Source organism: Bos taurus, chromosome 6 (assembly GCF_002263795.3).
Source record: "Bos taurus isolate L1 Dominette 01449 registration number 42190680 breed Hereford chromosome 6, ARS-UCD2.0, whole genome shotgun sequence".
NCBI classification, from domain to species: domain Eukaryota; kingdom Metazoa; phylum Chordata; class Mammalia; order Artiodactyla; family Bovidae; genus Bos; species Bos taurus.
Window position 1 is genome coordinate 26,061,331 of NC_037333.1, and position 25,997 is coordinate 26,087,327.

The 25,997-nt window shown below is 45.9% G+C and overlaps 1 protein-coding gene across 1 annotated transcript in view; it reads left to right on the top strand.

The window, feature by feature from the left end:
* Positions 1–25,997, top strand: part of TSPAN5 (tetraspanin 5) — a 178,806-nt gene that overhangs the window by 137,636 nt on the left and 15,173 nt on the right. Inside the window, exon 2 of the mRNA NM_001076119.1 lies at positions 8,228–8,278. Within this exon, the coding sequence (NP_001069587.1) occupies positions 8,228–8,278 (51 nt within the window). The remainder of the gene's footprint in view (positions 1–8,227; positions 8,279–25,997) is intronic.

Consider the following 25,997-nt stretch of genomic DNA (forward strand, 5'->3'; position numbering starts at 1 on the left):
AATGCACTGAGAAGCCCTGATGGGGAGAAACTTACTATAATGTGGGGTTTCAGAATTAGCAGGTTTTGAAGTTCTGACGCCAGTGACTCTCAGTATTCAAGAACGAGACTGACGAGACAAGAAAGAGGAAAGACTCGAGGTTAAACTCGGTCTTGGTATCCTGACTGGAGTGTGTTTCTTGTAAACGCGCAGGGGTACTTGTAGACGCTGTTCCTGGAAGGAGCCTCCCGCCTGCGCAGGGGAAGGAGATGATTCATTGGAGGCAGGTGTTCCTGCCCCTTAAATAGCACATGCCGTCCAGTTAATACAGCCCCCATCACTCCCAGAGTCTGACCTCGGGCCATGTGGCAACTTTTCAGCCCTGTGTGTGTAAATGTCAGGTAAGGGTCCACGTGTGAGAGGTGCAGCAGCTGAGAAGAGAGGGGCCGCTGGTCCCTGAACGAGGATGCTTCCTCATCCTTGGAGGAGGCAAGACTGCACCCAGAGGGAGCAGGAGTCATCCTGACCTGGCCGAGGTCTGGGGAGAGGCTGCTGCAGCTGAGAAGGGACTGAGGATGGGGAGGGAACAGACACGTAGGAAGTGCCAACTATTCCAGGCATGTCAGTCGAGTTCTGAGTCACCCAGTCCTTACGCTGTCACATTGACCCTGAAGTTGCTCTCTTTCCTCAGGGGCCCTTAGTATCTCTGTTTGACATATTAGGACCAGGGGGCTCTGGGAAATCAGGACACCCTCCCGTGGTTCCTTCTGTCTCCAGGAGAAACCAGTCACCGCCACGGCCTTCAGAAACCAACCAGTGTGGCCCCTGTTCCTCCATTAAACCTGGACACCTTAGCTTAGGCCCTTAGCCAGGCTGCTGCTTTGCCTGGAACTCGGTTCCCTGACACCTACCAGCCAGCTCCTTCACGTCCCCCGTGTCTTTGCTTACGTGACTCTCTTGGTGGAGACTTGCTCTGTCCGCCCCATTTCAGCGTCACAGCAGCTCACCCCTCCCTGGACCACACCTCACTCCCCCATGCTGCTCTCTTTTCCCGCAGTGTCTCTCGTCTTCTACAGCTGTACGTGATCTAACTCACATATGCTTCTTTTTAGTGTCTTTCGTTCCCCACATGGCCTGATGAGAATGTCAGCTGCAAGAGCAGGCACATTTGTCTGTTTCGCTTCCCAGTGATAATTATCCAGGGCCCCTAGAGGGCTACCTGGCTCATAGCAGATGCTCAGTAAATGTGTGCTGAACAAACAAGGAGCCTTTCCGAGGTCACGAAACCACAAGCCCAGCCAGAGCTGCGCTTCTTCCGGCTGCGTGTGTTCGGGCTGCATGAGGAGGCCACGAGGGCGAAGTGAAGTGAGAGGTTGACCCTGGCTCAGATGGGAAATATCCTGTTTACAAGTCTGTACTTTATCTGCCATGCCATCTTATCATAAGGATTCTGGACACTTTGTACAAACTGGGACATGGGGACCCAGTGGCAAAATTGGGATTGCCTTTGTGCGTATTGAATTTTCCACTAACCCGTGTTTATACTCTTCTGACATGGCAAGAATTCTGCCCAGAGGCGTTTTATTCCTGCATCAGCCCATGTTTGATAGAGACAATATAGATTTTGTTAACAGAAGTATTTAACACACTTGTGTGGACTGCTCCGCTCATCCACCCCGCCAGACCTGGAGTCTGGGTCAGACTTAGGTGTCAGAAAAACATCTTCATAAAACATACACGTACTTCAGGAAAATACACCTCTTCTTTCCCTTTCCTCTCTTCTGTGCCAAAGGTTTTAAAATGCATCTCTCCTGTTTATTCAGGCACAGCTTATGATTTTTAAAAACAACGTCATCAGAATGATTAAGGAATAAAAGTTCTTTCCATTGTTATTTAGGATGATATTTTCCAGGTTCCAGTTAGGTGAGAAAATTGACCTGATTTTTATTTTCCCCTACTGTGTTTACCTTGCTGCATTGTTATTTCGAGTCTGTTCATAGGGTGCCAGACAGATGTCATTGTTGTTGTTTTTTAAGCAAAGAGGATCAAAAATGTCCATTTAAGAACTGCCTGTGGGGGGATAAAAAAGAATTGCCTGTGAACTTTAACATACAGATATGCATAACTGCTTCCTTTTGTGAGTAAAAGTTGTAGGAGGTGGTGGACATGTATACAGGTTTTAAATAATTTATTTTTTAAAAGTATGCAAGCTGAAACTTGCTTCAAAGAGAATTCAGAGAGCAGCCAAAATATCCATGAAAGAAAACTGTCCTTCAGAAATGCTGCTACATCTCAAGCTAGTTATGAAATTGACACCTGAGTGTTATTTCTGTCAGGACATAAGATGGATTTAGAGGACCCATAGTCTCCATTTAAAAGATGTCAGAAACACAGGCATTATCCTTAATATTATACTTCCCTCTCCTTCAGCCTTAACCCCACGCCATCCTGTGACCATATCCAGGCATCTCTGAAGATATCAGTTTTATTTCTAAATGCTCTCGATTCCATGTGCTTCTTCAGTACATTTCAGTCCAGGATGCAGTTGGGTCTTATCTGCATGACCAAAGCTCGCTCCTCCTAGCTGCTGTGCATCTACTCTGAACTCTCAACTCATCTTTTCTGCAACTTGGGTCATTTTCCCAAAGACCAAATCTGATAAAAACCTGCTTTCTCACCCCATCTCAGCCAAGTACGTACATACAGCCCTGAATGTCTTCCTGTCACTCTTAGGGTGATGACTGGATTCCTTAAGGTGACGTACGAGACCCTGAGTAGGCTGGTCCTACTCATCTCTCATTGCACACCTGCCATACCTCCCTGCTTCCCCCATTGTTTGTGCACCTGTCATACCGGTCACCTGTAGACCCTTTACTTGCTGTGCTTCTCTCACCCCAGGGCCTTTGCACATTCTCTTCCCTCTACCTGAATCACTCTGCCTTCTTTTCTTTCCCAGTTAATGTCTTCTCATCTTGCAGACCTCAGTTCCTACGTCGCTTACTTAGGGAAGCCTTCCTGGACTGGCTTCCCAGGTGGTTCAGCAGTAAAGAATCCACCTGCCAGTGCAGGAGATGTGGGTTCAGTCCCTGGGTTGGGAAGATCCCCTGGAGGAGGAAATGGCAACCCACTCCAGTATTCTTACCTGGAAAATTCCATGGACAGAGGAGCCTGGGGGGCTGCCATCTGGGATCATGAAGAGCCAGACACGAGTGAGCATACACGCACTTTCTGGACTACTATTCTAGGTCACATGTCCCTCTTATCATTTGTATTGGTCTTATGTTCTTTTCCTTTAGAGCACCGTCAAGGGTGATTTTGTCTTTTACACATTATTTGGTAAAGATGTATCTTTCTATCTAGACTTTAAGATCTCTGGAAACAGGGACTATGTCTGTTTTCTTACCTACATTTATCACAAGATAAAAGCAGTGCCTAGCACAAAGCAGGAACTTGAAAAATGTTTGTTGAAGGTTGTAGATAGATGAGTGAATGGCTTCTCGAAGCATCCGTTGTTGTACCAAGTAGCATAATGGAACATTGGTCCATTTCTGATATGTTGGGAGCTCAGCAAGGACAAAAACAACAGATGGAGGAAGAGGAAAGGGGGCAGGTGTGACCTTCCTGGCAGAGAAGCCCCATCGTCCTAGTCACATCACAGGGCCACTGTCCTCTCCAGCTTTTCTTGAGGATCAGCTCTGCTGGCTGTTGTTCTGCAAAGCCTGGTGGGCTTCCATCCACACGCTCCTCTCTGTTTCTACCCACGTGCTGTTCTCATTCCTAGTCAGGAAAACATGCTTTGCTTTGAATACCTAGAAATTAAAGAAGTACTTTTGAGTCTTAAAACATGAGTTTCAGTATAATTCTCCATCCTTTGTTTGGCTGAACAGACGTTTTATGCACCTCAGCAAAGTATAGTACTATAATAGTCTGGAGCTTGGACCGAGGAGTCAAGTTGCCTGAGCAGCCCAGCTCAGGCCCCTGTGTAATCTTGGGAGACGTACTCCATGTGTCTAAGTCTCCATTTCCTTATCTATGAAATGGGGATAATATTTCTACTGCATGGTATTATCGTGGTATACTTTAGAACAGCATTGCCCAATAGTAATATAGTGCAAGCCACATATGTAATTTAAATTAAATGTTCCACTAGCTGTATTTTTTTAAAAATCTATTAAGTAATCTTCATGGATACATTATACAGCACAGGGAAATATAGCCATGATTTTGTAACTTTAAACTGAGTATAATCTATGAAAATATTGAATCACTATGTGGTATACCTGAAACTCATATGATCTTATAAATCAACTACTTCAGTAAACAGTAAAATAAGTGAAATTAATTTTTAAAATATTTAACCCAATATAGCTGAAGTATTATCATTTCAATGTGTAATCAAAAATAAAACAGCTGTAAAAAAAAGTCATAAAAAAGAATGAAATAATGCCATCTGCAGCAACATGGATGGGCCTAGAGACTGTCGTACTGAGTGAAGTAAGTCAGACAAATGTCACGTGATATCACTTTTATGTGGAATCTAAAGAAATGATACAGATAAACTCACATACAAAACAGAGACTCACAGAAGTAGAAAACAAACTTATGATTACAAGAAAGGAAAGGTGGGGGTGAATAAATTAGGAATTTGAGATTAATAGATACGTACTACATACTTAAAATAGATAACAAGGATGTATCATGTAACACAGGGAACTACAACATCTTAAATAACTTATAATGGAAAAGAATCTGAAAAAGAATAGATATATTGATATATATGTATTACTGAATCACATTACTGTATGCCTGAAACTAAGACAACACTGTAAATCATCTATACTCCAATTAAAAATAAATACGCAGCTGTTAATGAGAACTTTTACATTCTTCAGAATGTTAAGTCTCTTAAATCCAGAGTATATTTTACACCTCCTAGCACATCTCACTTTGAACTAACCATGTTTCAAGTGCCCGGTGGCTGGGAGCCTGCTGTGTTAGGCACTGCTGTTTTAACTCATTCATATAAAACACAGTACTTAGTATGGTGCTTAGTTCATAATTAGCATTTGGCAAATGTTGGCAAAATTAATATTCATTTTAAAACATCAAAGTTGGATAGACAAACATTTGCCTGTGTGTTTGCATACATTGCCACATGGGAGGATGCCTCAGATCTGGTCTCGTTTCTGTTTCAAAGGAATAAAGAATTGACTTTAATGTTCTCATTTGTTCCCTGTAAAGTGGCCTTTGGGTTTCAGAACAAGGTCAATTTGGGGGTTTATGGTCGCCTTTTCTTCTGGAGGTGGGAAGGGGGAAACTCGGTGTGCTTCAAGTGCTGCGTGCCTGTGTCTGTTTTTTGGCTCTTCTCTGTTTAATTGTTGGAGCTGGAACAACTTGATTCTAAAAGAAAGCATATGGGCTGAGAGTCATTGGGAGGATGTTGGCTGATGATGGAGCCGTAGAGCTATGTACGGGCTGAGGTCCCGGCCCCGCACCACTCGCTTAGCAGTTGAGTGCTTTCCTGGATTTCAGATTCGATGTCTTTCTCCAAATCCTCAAACCTTGTTTGGGAGGTCACAGTTAAGGCAGGAAATATTGGAGGAAAATTGTAAAGGAAATTGTCTTTCAGTCTTCTTCAGATCCTGATTTTTTTTTCTCTTTTCTTTGTCAAAAATGTTGTTTCCAATCTGTTTATATGATTTGGGAAAGAAAAAGATTTTTCAAAGTGACAAATAATCTCTGTGTTCCCAAGAAAAAGATTATTCAAAGAGGAGAAAGTTGACCCACCACTGGATTTGTTTTCTATGTTACTCCGTTGCTGTCACCAGCCTGGGGAATGTCTGTTCTATAGCCTGTTCTTTATGTGAAGGCAAAGTTCTCATCTCTTTTTACCCTCTCAACTTCCCATTGCTTCCTTGGGCGGGTACATATGATATCCTCATCATATCCCATATACTTCTAATCTGAATGTATCAACTTTCTGTCCCACAGAGGAAAATGGGGACTTATCACTACTGGTAAGAACACGAATGTTGCTGTTACATTCATGTTGGTGCAAATCTCTGCTTCTCCACTCAGAAGCTGTGTGCCTCTGAGCAAATTAATCTTTCTCAAAATGGAGTTAATAATAATGCCTCCTTCAGAATAAATAGTTGCGATGCTTAAGAGAGACATGGCATACAGAAGGCACCAGCACAGTGCCTGACACGTAATAAAGAGAAGGTAATGTTAGCAGTGAGGCAGGGGACCTCAGCGATGACCTGTCTGCCCTCCTCAGCAAGACGGACAGCAGGCCATGGTGTCCTCTGTCACAGCATCCCACCATTGCTCGGGGTGACACTGTGATTCAGTGCATCAGGGGAGTGACCTGCCTTTGTCCGCAAAGGGCTTTACCATGAGAAAGTCTCAGACTTCCCTGGGCTGAGTTTGATGTCAATAAGGATGTAGGTCTAATGGTCTCCCGTGTGTGCAGTCGTCTCTGTTACCCCACTGGTCTGGGACCTGTGAAAATGAGAGTGACATGCTGAGTGGCATTATTTTTGTACTGTAGAGACCCAGAAACATTTTGAGTCATTTGAGAGGCTGGTGCATTTGTGGCTTCCGATAGGAACTGTAAAGTGAAATAACATTCTGGTCAGGGCAGTAGAGAGGCTAAGCATACTGGTTTTTTGTTGGCATGCTGAAAATACATTTTTCTAAATGTTCTCAGACTTCCGTGACCAAGGGTAGCTTGGAAGAAAGGGGTCCTTCGGTTTTGCTCCATCGAGGCCACAGTGCCGAGCTTTTCTGTGTAGGAACTCAGAGTGCATCAAGTGCTGTGTCACTGCAGTGTCAGATAATTGTCCAGGGCTTGGGAAGTTCTGCTTGTAAAAACACCACCACCTTTTCCAAGCAGTCACTCCTCTATTATTTCCCGTTCGCTCTTTTCCCTCTGCTCCTGCTGTTTTCCCAGCCCCTTTTTGGATTTGTTAGTCATTGCCTACAAAGTGTCTGTAGCTCCCCGCTGCGAATGGCAAAGACCTCGCCAGGTGGACCCTTCTCAGATTTCCCTGAAACTGGAGAGAGTAACCACCCTTACTCATCTTCTCCACGGCTCCCTCTCAGTGGACAGCTTCCCTGACGTTTAACTTGATCAAGATGTTAGTAAAATAAACAGCATGCGCCACGGCCCTCAGTCTCAACCTGCCCACCCTCTTTTCACCTCACTGTTTGGAGAGGAAACTCAGAGTTGCTGTGGATAATAAAGATGAGGACTAAGATGTGTCTTTCCTTGTGGCCAGTTACAGCCAGTCCTGATCACTGAGCTCTGAGCCGTGTGCCACGTGTTTCCAAACCTGTGGAACTCTGGTTATAAGACACACTATTATTTGAGGTACAGTCAAGGCGGGAAAAAAAGCAATTAAACTGAGATACCATCATTTTTAAGACACATCCCAATTTCAGAGATGTTAAAGTGTACTGGAAAAAACGTGTCTCTTAAAGGAGATGGAATGCTGTGAGAACTGATTCAAATGGACTATCCTCCTGGTTACTGTTGCTCCCCTCTCTAGCCCCATACTCAATGCAGCTGATGGATGGCTGAGTCTGTGTATTTTTAGTTCAACCTTGCATGTTATTTGTGTGCTCTGTGTTATGCTTGAAGTTATAGCACTGAGTTTAGGCCAAGTCATGGAAGCCCTTTCAACTACAATGTAAGTATTATAAGTTTCTGACAAAGATTCCAGGTGTTTTCTTTGGGTCATCCTGGACTTGATAAGGGTCCTGTTCCCTTTAGAAGGGGTGATAAAGAGTTGACTGAGGGATACTGGGGGTTTCTGCAGGCCCTCCCTGCTGCAGCCCATTCTTAATGGCATGATGGCAAGGAGAAAATCTCCAACTCTGCTAAATTCATGCCCCTAGTTATCCATTTTCTAGTGAACATCATGCTTAGGTTTATGGCGTACTCACTGCTTCCTCTCCAGTCCAGAAAGGCAGCATCAGACATTATTGATGACTTTAATTTTATTCAAGATTTTACCTAATTATTATTCTTTATAATCTGAATGACTTCTAAGCAAGTGCTGTTCTTAATGTGGTAATAATTTTATCAAGGGGATGGTGGTATTTCTTTTCCTGTTGAAGACTGTTAGATTTTAGAGAAAACTTTCTCAGCAGATAAAGTAACCAAAAGAAAAGTGATTGAAACTTTGTACTAGTGAAAATATGGCATTTACTCTCATACTTACATCACTTTCTCGCTTTCTTTCAGTTTTTGGGAATAGCATTTCTTGGAATCGGACTCTGGGCGTGGAATGAAAAAGTAAGTAAAACATCATTAAAATCACACATTTTGTTTGTAAGAAGCTGCACGTTATATGTTGTCTCTTTTTCCTCTTTGATGACTGCCAAGTGTATGGAAACATGGCTCTTTAACGAAAAAGTACCCCTGAAAAATAATGTCACAGTTCAAAGATTGAAGAATGGAGCCTAAATTGATCATTGCACAAAAATAATTACAGAAGTAACAACACACGTGTATAACACAGAATGTGTTATTGGAATTTTATCAGTTAGCCGGAGAGACATGTTCCCATGGAACATGGGAACACTCTGGCACAAGAATTTCAGTAATGCATATAAATAATACTAACAATACTAAATAAGCACCTGGAGCCTTTTTTTCTCTTTTATTTTTTAAAAAACCCTTTGGAAGATTATTCAAGCCGTGAAGATTATATTTGAGTGTGAACATTATATGCTAAGCTGTTAGCATGTGGTACGTATGGAAGAAACTAGATACAATTCATGTTTGAAAATCAGATAAACTTATCAGTGTTGCTAAGAGTGTGAACACTTGTGTGCTGATTGGAAATGTTAAGGAATATCCAAACTGTGTCATCAAATATCACACAGTAAAGAAATAAATCTGGATCTATGGAGAAGGCTATATGAAGACACAATGTTCTGGGTGGTTTATTATGTAAACAACACCCTCACGACAACACTGCCCTGTGTCCATTCCTCCACTTCCCTTCCTATCCATACCTTTGAAGTTTTTTTCTGCAGCTTCTCCTTCTGACGCCAAGCAGTGGAATTCAAAAATAAATACTCTTTTTTCCTTCCTTCTTTGGACATGAGATCATTGGCAGCATTTTATCTGTTCTGATATTTGGCTACACAGTAAAGCTTTATCATCTCCCACCTATGAGAGTGAGGGCGTGCATGGATTGGTTAAAAGTTGTAAACTAAGACGTTTAGCTGAAATTTTCCCAGAAGACCATTCTCTTATCACATTGACATTTCACCCTCTGAACTTGACCAAGGCCTGAAGTCAGGCATTCCTTTGAAGTGGTCTGTGTATTAGGAAAGGAGAGAAGAACTAAGAAAGTCCAGCAAACAAAAGCCCTTCAGCTGTAAGAAGGTATTTCCACAAGTAAAACAATGTTTAGATAGATTGTATCCAGTAAAACTCAAAGTAAATCCCGAGTTTTGAAATTGAACTGCCATCTGTTTATTTTCAGAATACTTGTACAGATTGTGAAATGTTTATGGAAAATGAACCACCTTCCAGCAACCTTATGAGGAAGGGTGGTGACTGTACATCAAGGGAAACAAATTAAGTTCCCAAAACAGAATTTTATCTCCAGAAACTTTTCTGTTGAATAACTGACCTTCTTTTGGATTATGATCAGCTTCTGTGTCGATCCCTTTATAAGCCTGGAGGTTTGTACTGGTGGAATCTCAGAAATTCCACTTTTAGAAGCCCTCTGTTTGGTTCAGGGCCAGATCATATAGCTTTGTATAACTCTCCTTTAATCAGTCCATTTCTATCTGCTCTGAAAAGATGCTGGAGGGCATTATATGAACTAATTATCTGTTCTAGCAATAAACAGACAATATGTTGTTTTGAAGGTTTTTCTCTTTGTGAAATATAATTATCCTTTTGTCTCATCAGTCGCCCCAATGTCTCTTCTTTGATTAAATCACAAAATTCTAAAACTGACAGTATCATACAAACATCAGAGCAAGGGGATGATGTGGTCTCTGCTGCTGCTGCTGCTAAGTTGCTTTAGTCGTGTCTGACTCTGTGCGACCCCATGGACAGCAGCCCACCAGGCTCCCCTGTCCCTGGGATTCTCCAGGCAAGAATGCTGGAGTGGGTTGCCATTTCCTTCTCCAATGCATGAAAGTGAAAAGTGAAAGTGAAGTTGCTCAGTCGTGTCCGACTCCCAGCGACCCCATGGACTGCAGCCTACCAGGCTCCTCCGTCCATGGGATTTTCCAGGCAAGAGTACTGGAGTGGGGTGCCATTGCCTTCTCCGGATGTGGTCTCTAGGGAGGGATGAAATAGCAGTTCCCTCCTTTTTCAGGGCTGGTATCAGCAAAGGGAAGGCTTCTCTGCAGAGCTGGAGTTACTTGGCCAGGGTTGCCCAGCTACTGTGTAGCAGAACTCTGTGAGCTGGGACTACGCGGAGGTAGCGGAGGACAAAGGACATGTAACAGCTCAGTATGGTGCATACTGGCCGTATGTTTGGGCCCTGAGTTGGGGGTGAGGATGCAGCAGCAAATGATGCTGAGTCCCTGTCCCGTGGGGCTTGTTTTTAGTGGGGGCACCAGCAGTAAGCAGTTAACTAGCCAGGAACATGTGTGCAGGTGTGAATGAGTGCTGAGAAATGCAAGGTACAGAGTAAGGGCTACTTAAAGAGTGGTGGGGAAGAGGTCTCTCTTACTTTTTATTAATTTATTTTTGGCTGTGTTACGTCTTTGTCGCTGTGCGGGCTTTTCTCTAGCTGTAGTGAGCGGGGGCCACTCTCCAGTTGCAGTGCCATGGCTTCTCTTGTGGAGCACAGGCTCTAGGGTGCATGGGCTGCAGAAGTTGCAGCTCATGGGCTTCGTAGTTACGGCGCCTGGGCTTTAGAGCGCAGCCTCAGTAGTTGGGGTGCGTGGATTTAGTTGCTCTGAGGCATGTGGAATCTTCCTGGACCAGGGATCAAACCTGTATCTCTTGTTTTGGCAGGTGGATTCTTTACCGTTGAGCCACCAAGGAAGCCCCAAAAGGGATCTCTTTTAGATAGAGCACTTGGGAACGGTCTCCCTGACAAGAGGGTGCTGGAGCAGAGACCTGGATGAAGTAAAGAGGGGTCTGCAGAGCATTGGGGGAGTAGCATTCTAGGCAGAGGGAATGGCAAGTCCAGTGGCCCTGAGTCAGGCACATAGCGATTCTGAGGAGCAGGAAGAGGCCAGTAGAAAGGGGGAGCTAGATGTAAGGCAGGTGGCCAGAGAGGCAGGCAGAGCCAGGAGGGGCAGGGGCCGGTAGAGGCTGAATGAGAGGAAGTTACCAGGCCATTAAGGGAGTGTCCTAATCTGGCTTTTAAGATCACTCTGGTTGCCATGAGGGGAAAAAAAAAAGCACAGCTCTGGGGCTGAAAGACCAGCATTCAGTACGTACTCCTTCCTTTGCTGTCAGTGTGACTTTGGGCAAGTGGTTTAGCGACTCTGGGTACCCTTCCCTGGTTTATGCAAAGGACACTCGTGTCAGTTGTAGGGTTGCTGTGAGGATGAAGTGGGGTGGCTCCCCACACTGGGCCTGGTGTAAGGTACATGCTTTCTGGGACATGGTTCCCTTCCTTGGATGCCCTTCATGGGCACCAGCACAGAATGGGGGCTTTGGGAGCTGCCTCAGATTTTTGGAGCATTCCAGGCTCTGATCTGTGGACTGAGAATCGGCTGTGTTCTGGGGTCTCTTAAGGAGGGTGTGATGTTCATTGATTGACTTGGTAGCTGCAGAGGCTGCTCCGCTGAAGCCCTTGGGGATAAGTTCTAAGCTAGACCAGGCCACTGCTGGGATGATGTTCTGAGGTGAACCGCAGGCGGCCGAGGGTGACGGCCGCGTGCACCTGCAGGGCAGGTCACACCAGCCTGTGCGTCAGTAAATCCCCCCAACGGAGATGTGGTGACATTTACTTGAAAAGAGGCCCAGAGGGTAAATCCCCAAACTGGGTCACGGCTGGAAGGATCAGATTTCTTTAATAGGTGGGGTTTTGCACATTTTTATGTGGAGCACAGAAACATTGGAGGCAAAAGTCATTAAAAATACCAGGCTGAGATTTAGGACTAATATTACAGTGGAATATTAGACTTAATAATTAAATAATACATTTAATCTAGCTTCCAGATCACCGTCAAGATGCAAAGGATGAATGTGTCTCCAGGGGAAACTGGTTTATGTGCAGTTTTTCAGAAATCATAGGATCTGTGGTTTTAGAAGGAACGTTAACAGTCACGTTGCATGAATTACCGCCACTACAAGCTTGGCAGCGTCCGGCAGTAATCACCTCATCCATTCAAAGAACATTATTGAGCACACAGCGTGGGGCATGGCTTGTGCTGGATTCTGGGCATGTAATTTCTCAGGGAATTCATGTTCTAGGACAGGCATGATTATATACATAAACTCTGAATGCTAGTTTGTTCTAGGACGCGCGTGCTTATATACATAAACTACACTTCAGTCATGTCTGATGCTTGCGACCCCACGAACTGAGGCCTGCTAGGCTCCTCTGTCCATGGGATTCTCCAGGCAAGAATACTGGAGTGAGTTGCCATTTCCTCCTCCAGGGGATCTATAAATAAAGTAATACATTGCAATTTGTGCTAATTTGGAGAGTACAGAAGTTGAACAATTCCTTGGGCAAAGCACTCACCACTTTTCTCTGGGTTCCTCTTACTATTAGAAAGACCTTCCTCCTGCCAAATTAGAATCATGTCCTACTGGTTTTCATTCATGGAATGTAGGTCTCCCCCATTGGGGCCCATTGTAAGCCCTTCTCTGTATTTAGTCCTTGGTGTGTTTCCTTGTGAATTTCCAGGCTCTGGTGGAGGTGGGGGATCCCTCTGCCATCTTGATCTCACTCCTCTGACGTCCCTATGGGTTCTCTTCTCCAGGGAGAGGATGTTTTAGGGGCCATAGAGGGTAGGGCTGGATCACGTCCCCTCTCTCCTGTCTGCTCAGTACCACTTGAGGTCACACAGTGTATCACTGAGTGGTCTCAGATTGGTCCAGGTCCAGCTGGGTTTCCTCCCTCCATCTCACATCTGGCTGATTTTCAGAGGCAGATGCAAGAGTCCAGATTGCCCCAGGTCTGTTCTACCTGCCTACCTGCAGAGATTGCTCTGAAGCTGGAAGCTCAGTGCTCTGTCAACCAGCACATTCCCCACTCCGCTCAGCTTGGTTTTAGCCGTACTTTTGATCAACGTCCTCACTCAAGTCCTCCTTTTAACTCAGACCTTCCTTTAACTCCTTGCTCCAGTGCTACCTGGCAAATTCGGATTCAGTAGGTCTGGGGTGTGGACACCAGGAGGCTCTGTTTTACAAGCTTCCTGTATTATTCTGATTGCAGTCAAGTATAGCTATCACTGATAGAAGGTAGTGACATATTGAGCAGGCCGAGGACAGAACCCAGTGACATGTCACTGGAAATTTCCTTTGGGGTTGACATCATTGACTTGTGTGTGCCCTTGGGTGTCATTAGTCAAGGAGTCTCTAATCCATCTACTTGTCATTGTATCAGACTGTCTTTCTGCATCTTGTCTTTTCTCTGAATAACTAGCCTAGGACTCATATGAACCTTGCTGGCACTTTCTCATTGAACATCATTTTCTTGCCCAGGTACCCAGAAACCTTGATCAGTCAAGTGAGGACTGAGGCATGTTTAATCATTCTTCTCTTCTAGGAACACTTTGCTACTTGGCTTCCAAGATCCATCACATTCTTGAGTTTCATACCTCATTAGCAGTGCCTTCTCATACTTGTTTGCAAAGTCCAGCTGCCTCTTGAACTTCTGAATTCTGGAGAAGCCCCTTGTTTCTCTTCACTCAGGCTCTGGGAATTCTCATTCAGGCTCAGGGCCTCAAGCATCATTGATCACTGATGACTTCCAAATTTACATCTGTGGTCCTGCCCTCTTCTGAACCCCAGTCTCATGCCCAGCATCTCTGCTGAAAGGCCCATCAGGCTTCTGGAGCTTCATAGCCCAGAGAAACACTGCCGATTTCTCCCCTCACACCTTCTCTTCCCAGTTGCAGGAGATAGCGGCTCGGTCCTCTTCACTTGTTTGGGTGTTCTTGACACCCTTGTCTTTTCTTCTCATACCACATTCAGTCTGTCGGCAAACACTGTCAGCTCTGTTTTGAAACTGCACTGAGAATATGATTTCTTCCAACCACCTCCACTTCTACACACTAGTCTAAGCTGCAGCCTTTTGCCTCTGTTAGTGCAGACGTCTCCACTGTTCCCCAGCTTCTGCTCTCGTGCCTCCACTCCCAGCCCTGGCCGTCTCCAAACAGCAGCCAAAGTGATTCTTTTATTTATTTATTTATTTTTATTATTACTTTTTCTATTTTTGGCCGCACTCACAGCTTACGAGATCTTAGTTCCTTGACCAGGGTTTGAACCTGGGTCCCTAGCAGTGAAAGCGTGGACTTCTAACCACTGGACTGCCCAGAGTGATTCAAGCATAAGGCAGAATCCTGTCGCGTCTCTACTTCAAGCCCTCCAGTGCATTTACCGTCTCACTCAAAGCTGAGTACAGTACTGTTACTTTCTGGTCCTTCTTTCCCACGCTGCGCCCGCCCCTGATGCGCTCCAGCCCCAGCTCATCGTCTTGAGTTCCTCCGCCGTCTCGGATGGACCCACCACCCCAGGGTCTTCGTGCCACTCGGCCCCTGAGAGGTGTGTTCTTCTGTAGAGGTCCCACACAGCTGCTTTCCTCTGCTTTCTGGTCTCTGCTCCAGGGCCCCTTCGTCTGTGGGCCTCCCTGGCCTGTTTGAAGCAGCCACTTCTCACGTTAGTCCCAGTCCCTTCCGTGTGCTTTCCCCGCATTCTGTGTTGTCAAAGGACTTACCACTCAAACGGATTTTTTTTTTCCCCCTAAACAGGGACTTCTGTTTACTACTACACTCTAGCGCTTAGAATATTAACTGACATGTAATACCATTCAAGAAACATTGCTTGTGGGAGAATGAATGTGCAAAGGGAAGATGAAAGCGTTCTTTTCAACCCTGGCTCTATCATTCAGACCTCTAGTAAGCATATTATCAGTTCTTATAGCCTAAAAGGAAGTAAAGTGATATGTGGTTTCTGGTATCTGATATGGTAAGGGGTTCATTCAGTGTAGAAACAGCAGATTTCTAACATCCAGGGGGAAAAAAAATTATTTCTGGTGTATAAGCGGTAATCTGTGTATGTCTGTCTTGACTTAGGGAAGAATTGGGGATATCTTCCCTTTTCCGTTTTGCCCAGTGTTTATACCCTTTCCCTGCTTTGTGTGGGATTTTATGCAATTTGAGTTCCCCAACCTAGATTGAACCCTGGGCCCTCGGCAATGGGAGCGAGGAGTCCTAACCACTGGACTGCCAGGGAATTCCCATGGTAATGCTTTTGACTTAATTCTTAGGTAGGGGCACGAGGCTGGGTGATAGATCACTGACAGTCGTAAGTGGGGCTACACTGTTGGGGGCAAGGGGGAGACTCGGCTTTTCCAAGTGGGAAAAGTGCGCTTCCCTGGTCCTCAGTGTGAACTCTTGGTTTCTCCTGTGCCTCCTGCCACCGCTCACACAGCACCAGCCCTCTTCGTGGAGGGCAAACCTGGCCTGGCTTGTCTGACCTGGAAGCTCTTTGAGGGCAGGAGCCTGTCTTCTTCAGTTTATTATGCTCAGGTCTAGCATGGTCGGATCCGGGTGCTCGTGACCACGTGAATGAGAATGTGCGGGAGAACTGTATACATTGTGGCAGACCCCATGAGCTGGGGCACAGTGCTGGCCCTGGCAGGTGGGATGGCCATGAGAGGAGCTCTCTAGTCTTTATCACTTTTCTCCCTGGCTGTCCTGGGGATAAGGGTGAGTCTTTTTGCTGGAGGCCTTCCCCCTGACCACTGTCTGTAATGCCAGTCTTCACTTCAGAACCCTCCGGTTGCTGCCTGTCACGATTGTACAATAGGCTCAACCTGGAAGAACTTTCCCGATTTTTCCCAGGAAGGAAAAGCTAGACAAGGAGATTCAGTGATTCAAGCAATTCATAACGGTGGTGGTCAAGGTAGCCAGAGGGAAGTGGTAGGTGGATGCGGTTACCCAGGTAACTTAAAGAGAAAAATGCTTGCCTCCCCTGAAAAAGTACTTGAAGGAGACATTTCTGAGATGCCGAGAATACTTTTGAAGGCTTCATTTCGTGGACTGAAATGTAAGTTTGCATCTCTTTCTCAATTGTCCATGTGATCCCCACAGGTTCTCTGTTGCAGTTGAAAATCTGCAAACTGAACAGCTTTTGTTGAGTATCTAGAAAGTCAGCCTATGCTCTGAGGTGTTGTAAACAGTATGCTCAGCAAAGGCATGATGTATGTTAGGGGAAAAAAAACTTAATTTTTCTCTTTTTGTATGTCCCTGTAAACTTTTTTGCAGAGAAATTTATCAGGAATGAAAATTCAGGTGGATCAAAAATTGAGTGTCTTTGTTGTCCACCCTCAGATACCGCAGTCCTACCCTGGGCCAGGAAGATGCCCTGGAGGAAGAAATGACATCCCACTCCAATATTCTTGCCTGGAGAAATCCCATGGACAGAGGAGCCTGGTGACTACAGTCCACAGGGTTGCACAGAGTTGGACATAACTGAAGTGACTTAGCATACATGCATTCTCATTTTAGGCACCAGTCCAGGCCCAGTTATTAGAAATGAAAATAGTAGTCAGTCATGTCTGACTCTTTGCAACCCCATGGACTGGTGCCCACCTCTGTTCATGGAATTCTCCAGGCAAGAATACTGGAGCGGGTTGCCATTTCCTTCTCCAGGGAATCTTCCTGACCCAGGGATTGAACCCAGGTCTTCTGCACTATAGGCAGATTCTTTACCATGTGAGCCACCAGGGAAGCCCAGTTATTAGACAGGGCTGGATAAAAATTGAAACCCCAAACCTCACTTTGCTTTAAAATGTTTGCCTTGCCTGGCACAGTCAACCTTGGGCCCCTGGAGAGAGGAAGGGCCTTTGCCCCCTGCTTCCTCCTGTCCCCCCTCCCCAATCCCCCAGAGGTTTCTCTCCCACTTCCTGCCAGGGCAGAAATGTGGGTGCAGCTTTGCTCTCTGAGCCTGGCAGGTGGTAAAGGGGATGGTGCCTTGGCCCTTTTGAAGTTTCCCCAAGGTCTCTCTGCCTTGCAGTTCCCTTCCTCTGGGTGGGCATCCCTGTTCTAGGTGGCCACCCAGTACCCCTGCCCAGACCTGGTGTCTCCGAGCTTCCTCAGAGATCCTCTTGAAACTTCCTTACTAGGTAGTTCCTTTCTTTTGGATGAAAAGAAATCTGCTCCCTTATCTAGGAAGTGGAGTCACACAACACAGCAACTGCTGAGAAGTCTCATACCATAACCCAGCCCCTCACCCCCTTGATTTCACTGAGGTGTGCAAGAGAAGGAAGTTCTTTGCTTCGTGGTGTGTGTGTGTGTGTGTATGTGTGCATGCGCACACAGTAGGAGGTCATCTCCTATTCACTTGGGTTTTCAGATCGTGATCAGTAAAGTCTGAGGTAAGACTATCATATTTTTCTTAACATTTTAGAGACAGGTATATGTTTCCCAGGTGGTGCTAGTGGTAAAGAACCTGCCTGCCAATGCAGGAGACATAAGAGACTTGGGTTTGATCCCTGGTCAGGAAGATCCCCTGGAGAAGGGCATGGCAACCCACTCCAGTATTCATGCCCGGAGAACCCATGGACAGAGGAGCCTGATGGGCTGTATAGTCCATAGTGTTGCAAGGAGTTGGACGCGACTGAATGACTTAACACGCATGCACGCACATATGATGTTACACTGGAAACAAGAACAGTCTTGCCCACTGCTGCTTTTTCTCTTTAGACAGTAGGGCATTGTGGTTGGAACACTGCTCTGGGCTCAAACCCCCGCTCTGCCACTTTCTCACCTGGGTTGCCTGGCAAGTTACTCCATCTCTGGGTCTGTGTCCTGCCATGGAAAATAGTCATACCTGGAAAGTTAACTGTGAGGGGGAAATTATCCAGGTAGCTCTGAGCCGGCAGTCAGTGCTCAGTCGTGTAGCTCTTAACATGGCCTTCATCCCACAATTCAGCATCACCACAGGACCCCCAACAGCTTCCTTAGCCCATAGCGTGAGCTTTCTGAATTCACACGTGAGCCTCCTCTGCTCAGAATGCCTTCAAACCCAGCCATGCTCCGCCAGCCTCTGTCTCCTCTCACCACTTGTGACAGTCACATGTGCACCCCGCGGTGGGCCAGGTCCACCTTGTCTCTGCCCTTGCTGACATGACCTTCTGCCCCTCCTGTGTACACTCATGTAACACACACTAATACCTCTTCCCAGAACCCTCCTACTAACCTGTCCCCCCTCTAGACTAGCTCCTGAGGGTGTCCCCATACGTTCACTCTGAATATCCATGACTTGCACAGTATCTGGCGCCTCTCAGGTGATTCCCAGGAAACTGTTTGCTCAGGAACTGAATGAGTTGTGCATCTCTGAAGCTCTAGGATACAGTGATCACCTACCACTACATTAGACTTTGTTTGGGTTTTTTTTTTTTTTTTTTTTGGCTTTAGTTGCAGGGACACTGTGATCAGAGTCTCTATTACATATTTCAGTTTAAACTTTTTACTTAGGAATATTCTGGATATGTTTCTCATCTTCTGCACATGGACACAAAATACCCGGAGAGTGGCTCGGAACATGCTGGGTTTTTGAAAAATGACACTTTCGCAGGTGGCTGTGTTTCCTTGTTCGAAGAGGCAGTTGCTCCACCCAGGTGGTGGTGGTGGTGGTGGTTTCCTGGCCTGAGCGCGGTACCAGCGAGGGCACCACATGGCTGGCCTCCCCATCAGAGGCTCGGTTGCAGGATTTTCTGGAGCCCTGAGAGACAGCTGTCTCTCTTCTTCTTCCTCACCACAAAAGCAGGTCATGGCCATTTTTTATCTTCAAGAAAGGATTACTTGAATCTCACCATGACCTTTTCTGACAAGAAAAATACGGGAAACCACATGTCTTGAAAGCGTCTGGTCTTCCTTTAACCTCGTGTCTCTTTGCCAGGCTGTGAGTTATGCTGCCCTGCGCCCTTACATCTCTCTGAACTGCTCAGGTCCCAGCAAGCTCCTGTCTCTCTACATCCTCTCCCTGGATTCTGCAGCAGTTCCTTAGACAGACGGGGGTTCTGGGGTGTGCAGAGCAACTTTGTCCTGTAACATCTGTAGAGGATCTCTGATGACTTGTTGGGGGCAGGTGGCCCTGTGGCCCAGCTTGGACTTCCTGTGGTCATTGTCACCAGCTTTCCAGGGCCACCCCCTCCAAGTAGCTCATTTTCTTGAAACTGTCCTGTCTTGGCATTCTTTCTCAAGTAGGGAAATGCTGCTCCCCCTCTTACTCTAGGAAAACTGGTGCCCGTTTCACCCAGTGTAGTGTAGAGAGGGTGGGTGAGGTGGGACGCAGGATCATAAATCTCAAAGGGGCCCATCTGGCCTGGCTGTGCCTGCACATTCCATAGGCTTGTCTCTGTTTCTCATCCAGCCGCTGGAAGGAATGTGCTCGTATATGCCAAAGCAGAAGAGTCCCAGACCTTGGGGGCTTATTGATGCTATTTTTGCTTTTTTTTTTTTTTTGCCATGTGAGTTGAGAGAAAAGAAAGTGAAGCTTGCCAGGTGGCACACAGAGGTCGCTCTGTGCTGCTGGGGAAAACCACAGATACTCCTGAGGTTTATGGGTTTGAAACCCTCCTGGAGCTTCGCTTGCATGTTCATATCTGCACGTGTGTAGAAACCTCTTACAGGAAGAAACAGTAACTCAGAACATAGTCCTTGATGGCAGAACCCTGGAAAGAAATGACTTAAATTCCAGAGATTATTGAATGCAGGAGGTGCTGATGAGTAGATGGAAGCTGGAGGGAAGATGGGCTGGTTTTTCACATCCTGACTGAGACATACCAGGGTCTTCTCAGGTGGTGCTAGTGGTAAAGAACCTGCCTGCCAAGGCAGGAGATGTGAGAGAGAGGAGTTCGATCCCTGGGCAGGGAAGTTCCCTTGGAGGAGGACACGGCAACTCACTCCAGTATCCTTGCCTGAAGAATCCCCTGGACGGAGGAGCCTGATGGGCTACAGTCCATGGAGTTGCACAGAGTCAGACAGCTGTGCTGCAGTGGCTGAGCACACGCACACTGAGACTTACCAGGCCTCTCAGACCACTGAAGGATGAGACCTCACCGAGAACGGGACGTGGTTTAGTAAGTGGAAAGTAATCCAGGACCCGTGACTCCCTGGTGACCAGAGTGCCTGGTCGGGTTTCTAAGCAGCAGCCGGGCCCCTGGTCTGGTTGAGGTGTGTAATCTCGGCCACGTGGCGGCCGACCTGCGCCTGGCTGCTTCTCTCTGCTCTCTCCTCTGCTTCACCACTTCTTTGTACTCTTGGCTCCCACCCGCTCGTGGCTTCTGCTTACTCCTGACCTCTCTCTCCCTTCTGCCTTTACTCTGAGTGCCTTTCAGGTGACTTCCCATTTCTGGAGAAAGAAGGTTGATTGGCAGGTCAGTTCCTCCCACCTCCGTAAGACATCATCCTACGTGGGCGTGGCTTTCTTGGAAGAGGGTCCCGCAGGCCAAGTGCCAGAGCAAAATAGATTTCTCTCCAAAGCTGTTGGTTAGAGGCCCCTCCAGCGTGCTGCTATAGCAGCGGTCCCCGACATTTTGGGCACCAGGGACCGGTTTTGGGGAAGACAGTTTTTCCACGGGATGGGCTGGGGCCGGGGGGACGGTATGGTTTAGGCGGCAGTGCAGTGACGGGGGAGTGGCACAGGAGGCTTGGCTTGCTTGCTTCTTGCTGTGTGGCCCCGGTTCCTAACAGGCCGTGAGCCAGGGACTCTGTTCTATAGCATCTGCTGTCGTCCTCTTGGTCTAGTAATGATGAAATGATGATGCTGATCAACTTTGATTGAATTCTTGTTATTTGCCAAAGACGTAGCCTAATATTTGAATTTACTTGGATTATTTTCTACATCCTCATAGTAACCTTATGATGTAAGGTACCATTTCACAGATGTGGAAATTGAGGTTTAGGCAGGTTTGGTACCTTAACCAAGATCACTCTGGTGTAAGTAGTGCAACTGAAAGTCAAGACAACGTAGTCTATACTGCAGCATCCTCTCTGTCTGTCTGTCTTACAGTTAACCCTTGTCTGTTGTTCAGTTGCCAAGTCGTGTCCAACTGTTTGTGACCCCATGGGCTGCAGCACGTCAGGATTGCCTGTCCCTCACCATCTCCTGGAGTTTGCCCAAGTTCATGTCCATTGCATCAGTGATGCCATCCAGCCATCTCATCCTCTGAGGCCCTCTTCTTCTTCAATCTTTCCCAGCATCAGGGTCTTTTCCAAGGAGTCAGTTCTTCACATCAGGTGGCCAAAGTGTTAGAGCTTTAGCTTCAGCATCGGTCCTTCCAATGAATATGCAGGACTGATTTCCTTTAGGATTGACTGGTTTGATCTCCTTGTTGTCCAAGGGACTCTCAAGAGTATTCTCCAGCACCACAGTTCAAAAGCATCAATTCTTTGGTGCTCAGCCTTCTTTATGGTCGAACTCTCACATCCATACATGACTACTGGAAAGGACATAGCCTTGACTCTACAGACCTTTGTTGGCAAAGTGACGTCTTTGCTTTTTAACACACTGTCTAGGTTTGTCGTAGCTCTTGTCTGAAGTGAAAGTAGCTCAGTCGTGTCTGACTCTGTGATCCCATGGACTATACAGTCCATGGAATTTTCCAGGCCAGAATTCTGGAGTGGGTTGCCATTTCCTTCTCCAGGGGATCTTCCCAACCCAGGGATCGAACCCAGCTCTTGTCTATATACTACCCCTTTTCTGGATTCCAAGGGAAATTGCAGGTGAGCCAGGGAGCTTGAGGACAGGATGGTTCGTGCAGAAGGAGACTGGAATGCTCTCTGCCACACCCTAGAGCAGGTTTGTCTGAGTGGCTGGAATTTCAGTCTCCCTTGTATGGTGACAGATGCACATCAGTACCTTTCTTGTTTGTTGACTCTCTAAACTTCTGTTATAATGATATTGCCTCAGCTGTGTTCCATTAATGTATCTTATTTCTTAGACACCTATTGGTCTCCTTGCTTAGTTCTGCGAGATACCATCTAGTACTTCGGGGATAGTGGAAATCTCCTATTTTCACTGGTGAATCATCACTTAAAAACTCCAGATTCATACGCCAAGACCTAGTTGTCTTATAGCCAATTTGTGGACTGGCTAATTTGCTGAAAGTATTTGTTTCAACTTTTTAAATTGACTGCTGTTCATTTTGTCTTTATAGCAGCACTTTGCTATGGTCAATTTGTTTTTGCTTCTGCTGCCCGCTGCAGCAACAGCTATAGACTTGGAGATGACTGAGAGTCACAAGAATACAGATACAGGTATAGATAGTACGGGCTTCCCTGATAGCTCAGTTGGTAAAGAATCTGCCAGCAATGCAGGAAACCCTGGTTCGATTCCTGGATAGGGAAGATCCGCTGGAGAAGGGATAGGCTACCCACTCCAGTATTCTTGGGCTTCCCTTGTGGCTCAGCTGGTAAAGAATCCGCCTACAATGTGGGAGACCTGGGTTTGTTTGATTCCTGGGTTGGGAAGATCCCCTGGAGAAGGGAAAGGCTACCCACTCCAGTATTCTGGCCTGGAGAATTCCATGGACTGTATAGTCCACGGGGCTGCAAAGAGTCAGACACAACAGAGTGATGTTCACTTTCACTTTCACGCAGATATTATGAATATGAAGAATTCTTATGAATGCTTATTTATACTAATTTTTCTTAATATAATCTTAATATATGAACAGGTTTCCCAGGTGGTGCCAGTGGTATAGAACCCACCTACCAATGCAGGAGGCGTAAGAGAGAGGGGTTCAATCCCTGGGTTGGCAAGATTGCCTGGAGGAGGAGTTTGCACCACACTCCAGTATTCTTGCCTGGAGAATCCCATGGACAGAGAATCCATGGGTTTGCAAAGAGTCTGACATGACTGAAGTGACTTAGCATGCATGCAATGTATTAACAAAGAATATGTGTATAGGAGATCCGCCTATAGTCTTGAGACTGTGGTATTTGAATATATTCTTCTTGTGACTTGCAGTCTTGGTCTCTGGCTTTCTCTCTCATTCTGCCTCTTTCCTTTTCTGTCTTTGCTGTTGCTATTCAGATTTTCACCTTCACATCAACCATCACAATTGACTAAAGGAATAAGTACATGCGGACAACTACTCTGCTTCTCATCCATTTATCCTTATTCCAATTAGATTCTACTTCAGAGGATATTTTCTGAGCTTACACGCAAAATCTAGTGCCCTTGACGTCTTTGACTCCCAGGGCTTTGCTGCAGGATACACGCAGGAGGAAGAGGAGGACTTCCTAGTGGGGTACATACAGGCTGTGTGTGTTCTCACATCAGCAGTAGTTTGGGGTGCAAAGGAGGGCAGCCAGTTGACATTTTGTATGTTTATTTTTTTCAATAAGTTTGAGTTTTAAAAAGTTGTTAATTTAAACCCAAGGACGGAACATTCAAGTCAATATGGAGAACTAGAGCTAAAATCATGTCCGGATTGTCAGTGACATAGACAAAACCTAAAAGTTCCTTCCATAACTGCTTGTTTCATAAATGATGCTGAGTTGATAGTGAGTCAACATGAATGAGACTATTTACACTGACTCAGTCGCTGTGTGGACTGGAAATATCAACTAGCTGAGGAAAGGTATCGTTAAATCTAACACTTGTCTCTTCACCTTCCCATCCCACTTCCCGTCTGTTTCCCAGCCCACCCCCAACACTTTTTTTCCAGTGTAAATTGGGAGCTTTAGTTTTTGTTGTTTTAAATAAAAACTCAAATGGATACATTTTATTTCTTTTTTTCCTTTTTTTTTAAATTGAAGGATAATTACAATACTGTGTTGGTTTCTGCCAAATATCAACTTGAACTAGCCAGCCATAAGTGTACCTATGTCCCCTCCCTCTTGAACCTCCCACCTCCTACCCCATGCCACCCCTCTGGGTGGTCACAAAGCCCCAGTTTGAGTTCCCTGCGTCATACAGCAAATTCCCACTGGCTATCTATTTTACACGTGTTAGTGTATATGTTTCCATGCTGCTGTCTCCAGAGGGCTTTAGTTTTGGTTGTGCTTGTGTGTGTGTGTGTCTGTGTATGTACCCATACGTGCAGCGATAAAGCCCAGTGTATCCAGCGCTTTGTTTTGTTGTGTGGAACTCTTCAGGTGCAAATCGGCTCCACATAGAACCCGTTTACGCAGTCATGGAGTCTAAGGCTCCTGAGTGACTTGCAGAACTCATGGTCAGGCCAGGATCTAATATCAGCAGGATTTCTCTCCCTACTCTCGTTACTCGCTGCTCGCTGCAGACTGACTTTCTCTACAAAGTGAAACACACAGCATGGGGCTCCAGAGTTGAACCTTTTATAGCTTCAGACTCTAGAGACAGATATTTATTCTAAATCCTGGGGTTGAGGAAGGGGAATTTCAGGCTTTCTGACTCTCACCCAGGTGGGTGGGGTTATGTGAGAACTCTGAGTAGCTCATGGAGTGGGTTTGGGGAGAGTGGACCTTTACAAGGAGGAGGGGGCCCTGTTCCCAGAAGAACAGGGCGGTGCCCTCTTCTAGGTTCCTAGAAGCCTAGGTGTCTGCTGCCGGCGGGCTTGCACATTCCTGAGGATTTACCACGAATCTGAGTGTCTATTTTAAATCCCTTGGCTGACTTAACTGTAATCTTAGATTTTTTTTTTTTTCCTTCCGGCATCTTGTTAACTATACAAGCTTTAATTATAATTACTCTTCAGCTGGCATGTTCTAGCACTTCTTACTCATTTGTCAAATTGAGCTTAACACAATCAAAAAGTCCAGGGAAAGACCCCATCTTTGAGACAGCAGAAGGCTGAACTGTCAGCTGCCCATCATTTTTGTAATCCACAGTCTTGTTGCCTCGATTATGTTCAGCTCCTCTTTGGTTGCTCTGTGTAGTTAGAAGCAGTAAGACTGCTCTTTAGTGACTATTTGGAGGCATTGCACAGGTGAAAAAGTCTTTTTTTCTATCTCCAATCAGGTAAGCCATCCTAATCCTAAGAAAAAGAAGACCAGGCATTGACTGCCACACTTTGTGTTTTAAGATTTGAGTTGGTTTCCAACAGATAACTACCTGGAATTCATTAAAAATAAAGTTCTTGGTCGTCTTTTCTGTCCTTTGCAGAATTTTATTTCCTCCGAGCTCTCAGTATCTGGCTCCAGCCCTGTCTTTTGCCACAATGTAGGATTAAATGAGTAGGATCTGCAGTCCAGCTCGGGCCCCAAATGATTGTTGTTTCCATGGAAACAGTTGAAGGCCTCTCAATTAAAACTGCCCCTGCAGGCTGGGGAATCTAAAAGTATGAAAATGAGTTTGTCTGAGAAGCCAAATTCTCATATTCCAAGTTAAACCCAGAGAGGACAGTGCCCCAGGAATCCACTGACAGCTGGAATCGCACTTTTTTTTGCCTTTAAGGGAGGGAATGTCTTGGTATTTCAGGCCCAGGTGTGTGTGTGTATATATGTGTGTGTTGGGTTCCTTGTTTTGCTGAATTCCCCAGATAACTGTCCTTGTTATCCATGGAGCTCTTTGTGTACAGCCATGGATCACCGAAGAGTGTTTGGGAACAATCTGATCTTTGCTCAGACTCTGGTGTGAATCACAAACAACAAGCCCATTAAACATGGATGAAATCATAGAATGGTCTTAAAGTTGGAAGGAACCTAAAGGTCAGTAAGTCCCTATTTCCCCTTCACTTGAGAATCCCTCCTGGAGCCCTGCTGATGGAGGTTCACAGCTTTGATTCCCACGTGAGGGGAAGCAGCCCCATGAAGGGAAGCCCTGGTTTCTCAAGCAGCCTTCTCCAACCCATCACTAGAGACCTGCTGGCATTAGAAAGGTCACTTTATGCTGGAACTGACATCTCTTCCTGTCTGTT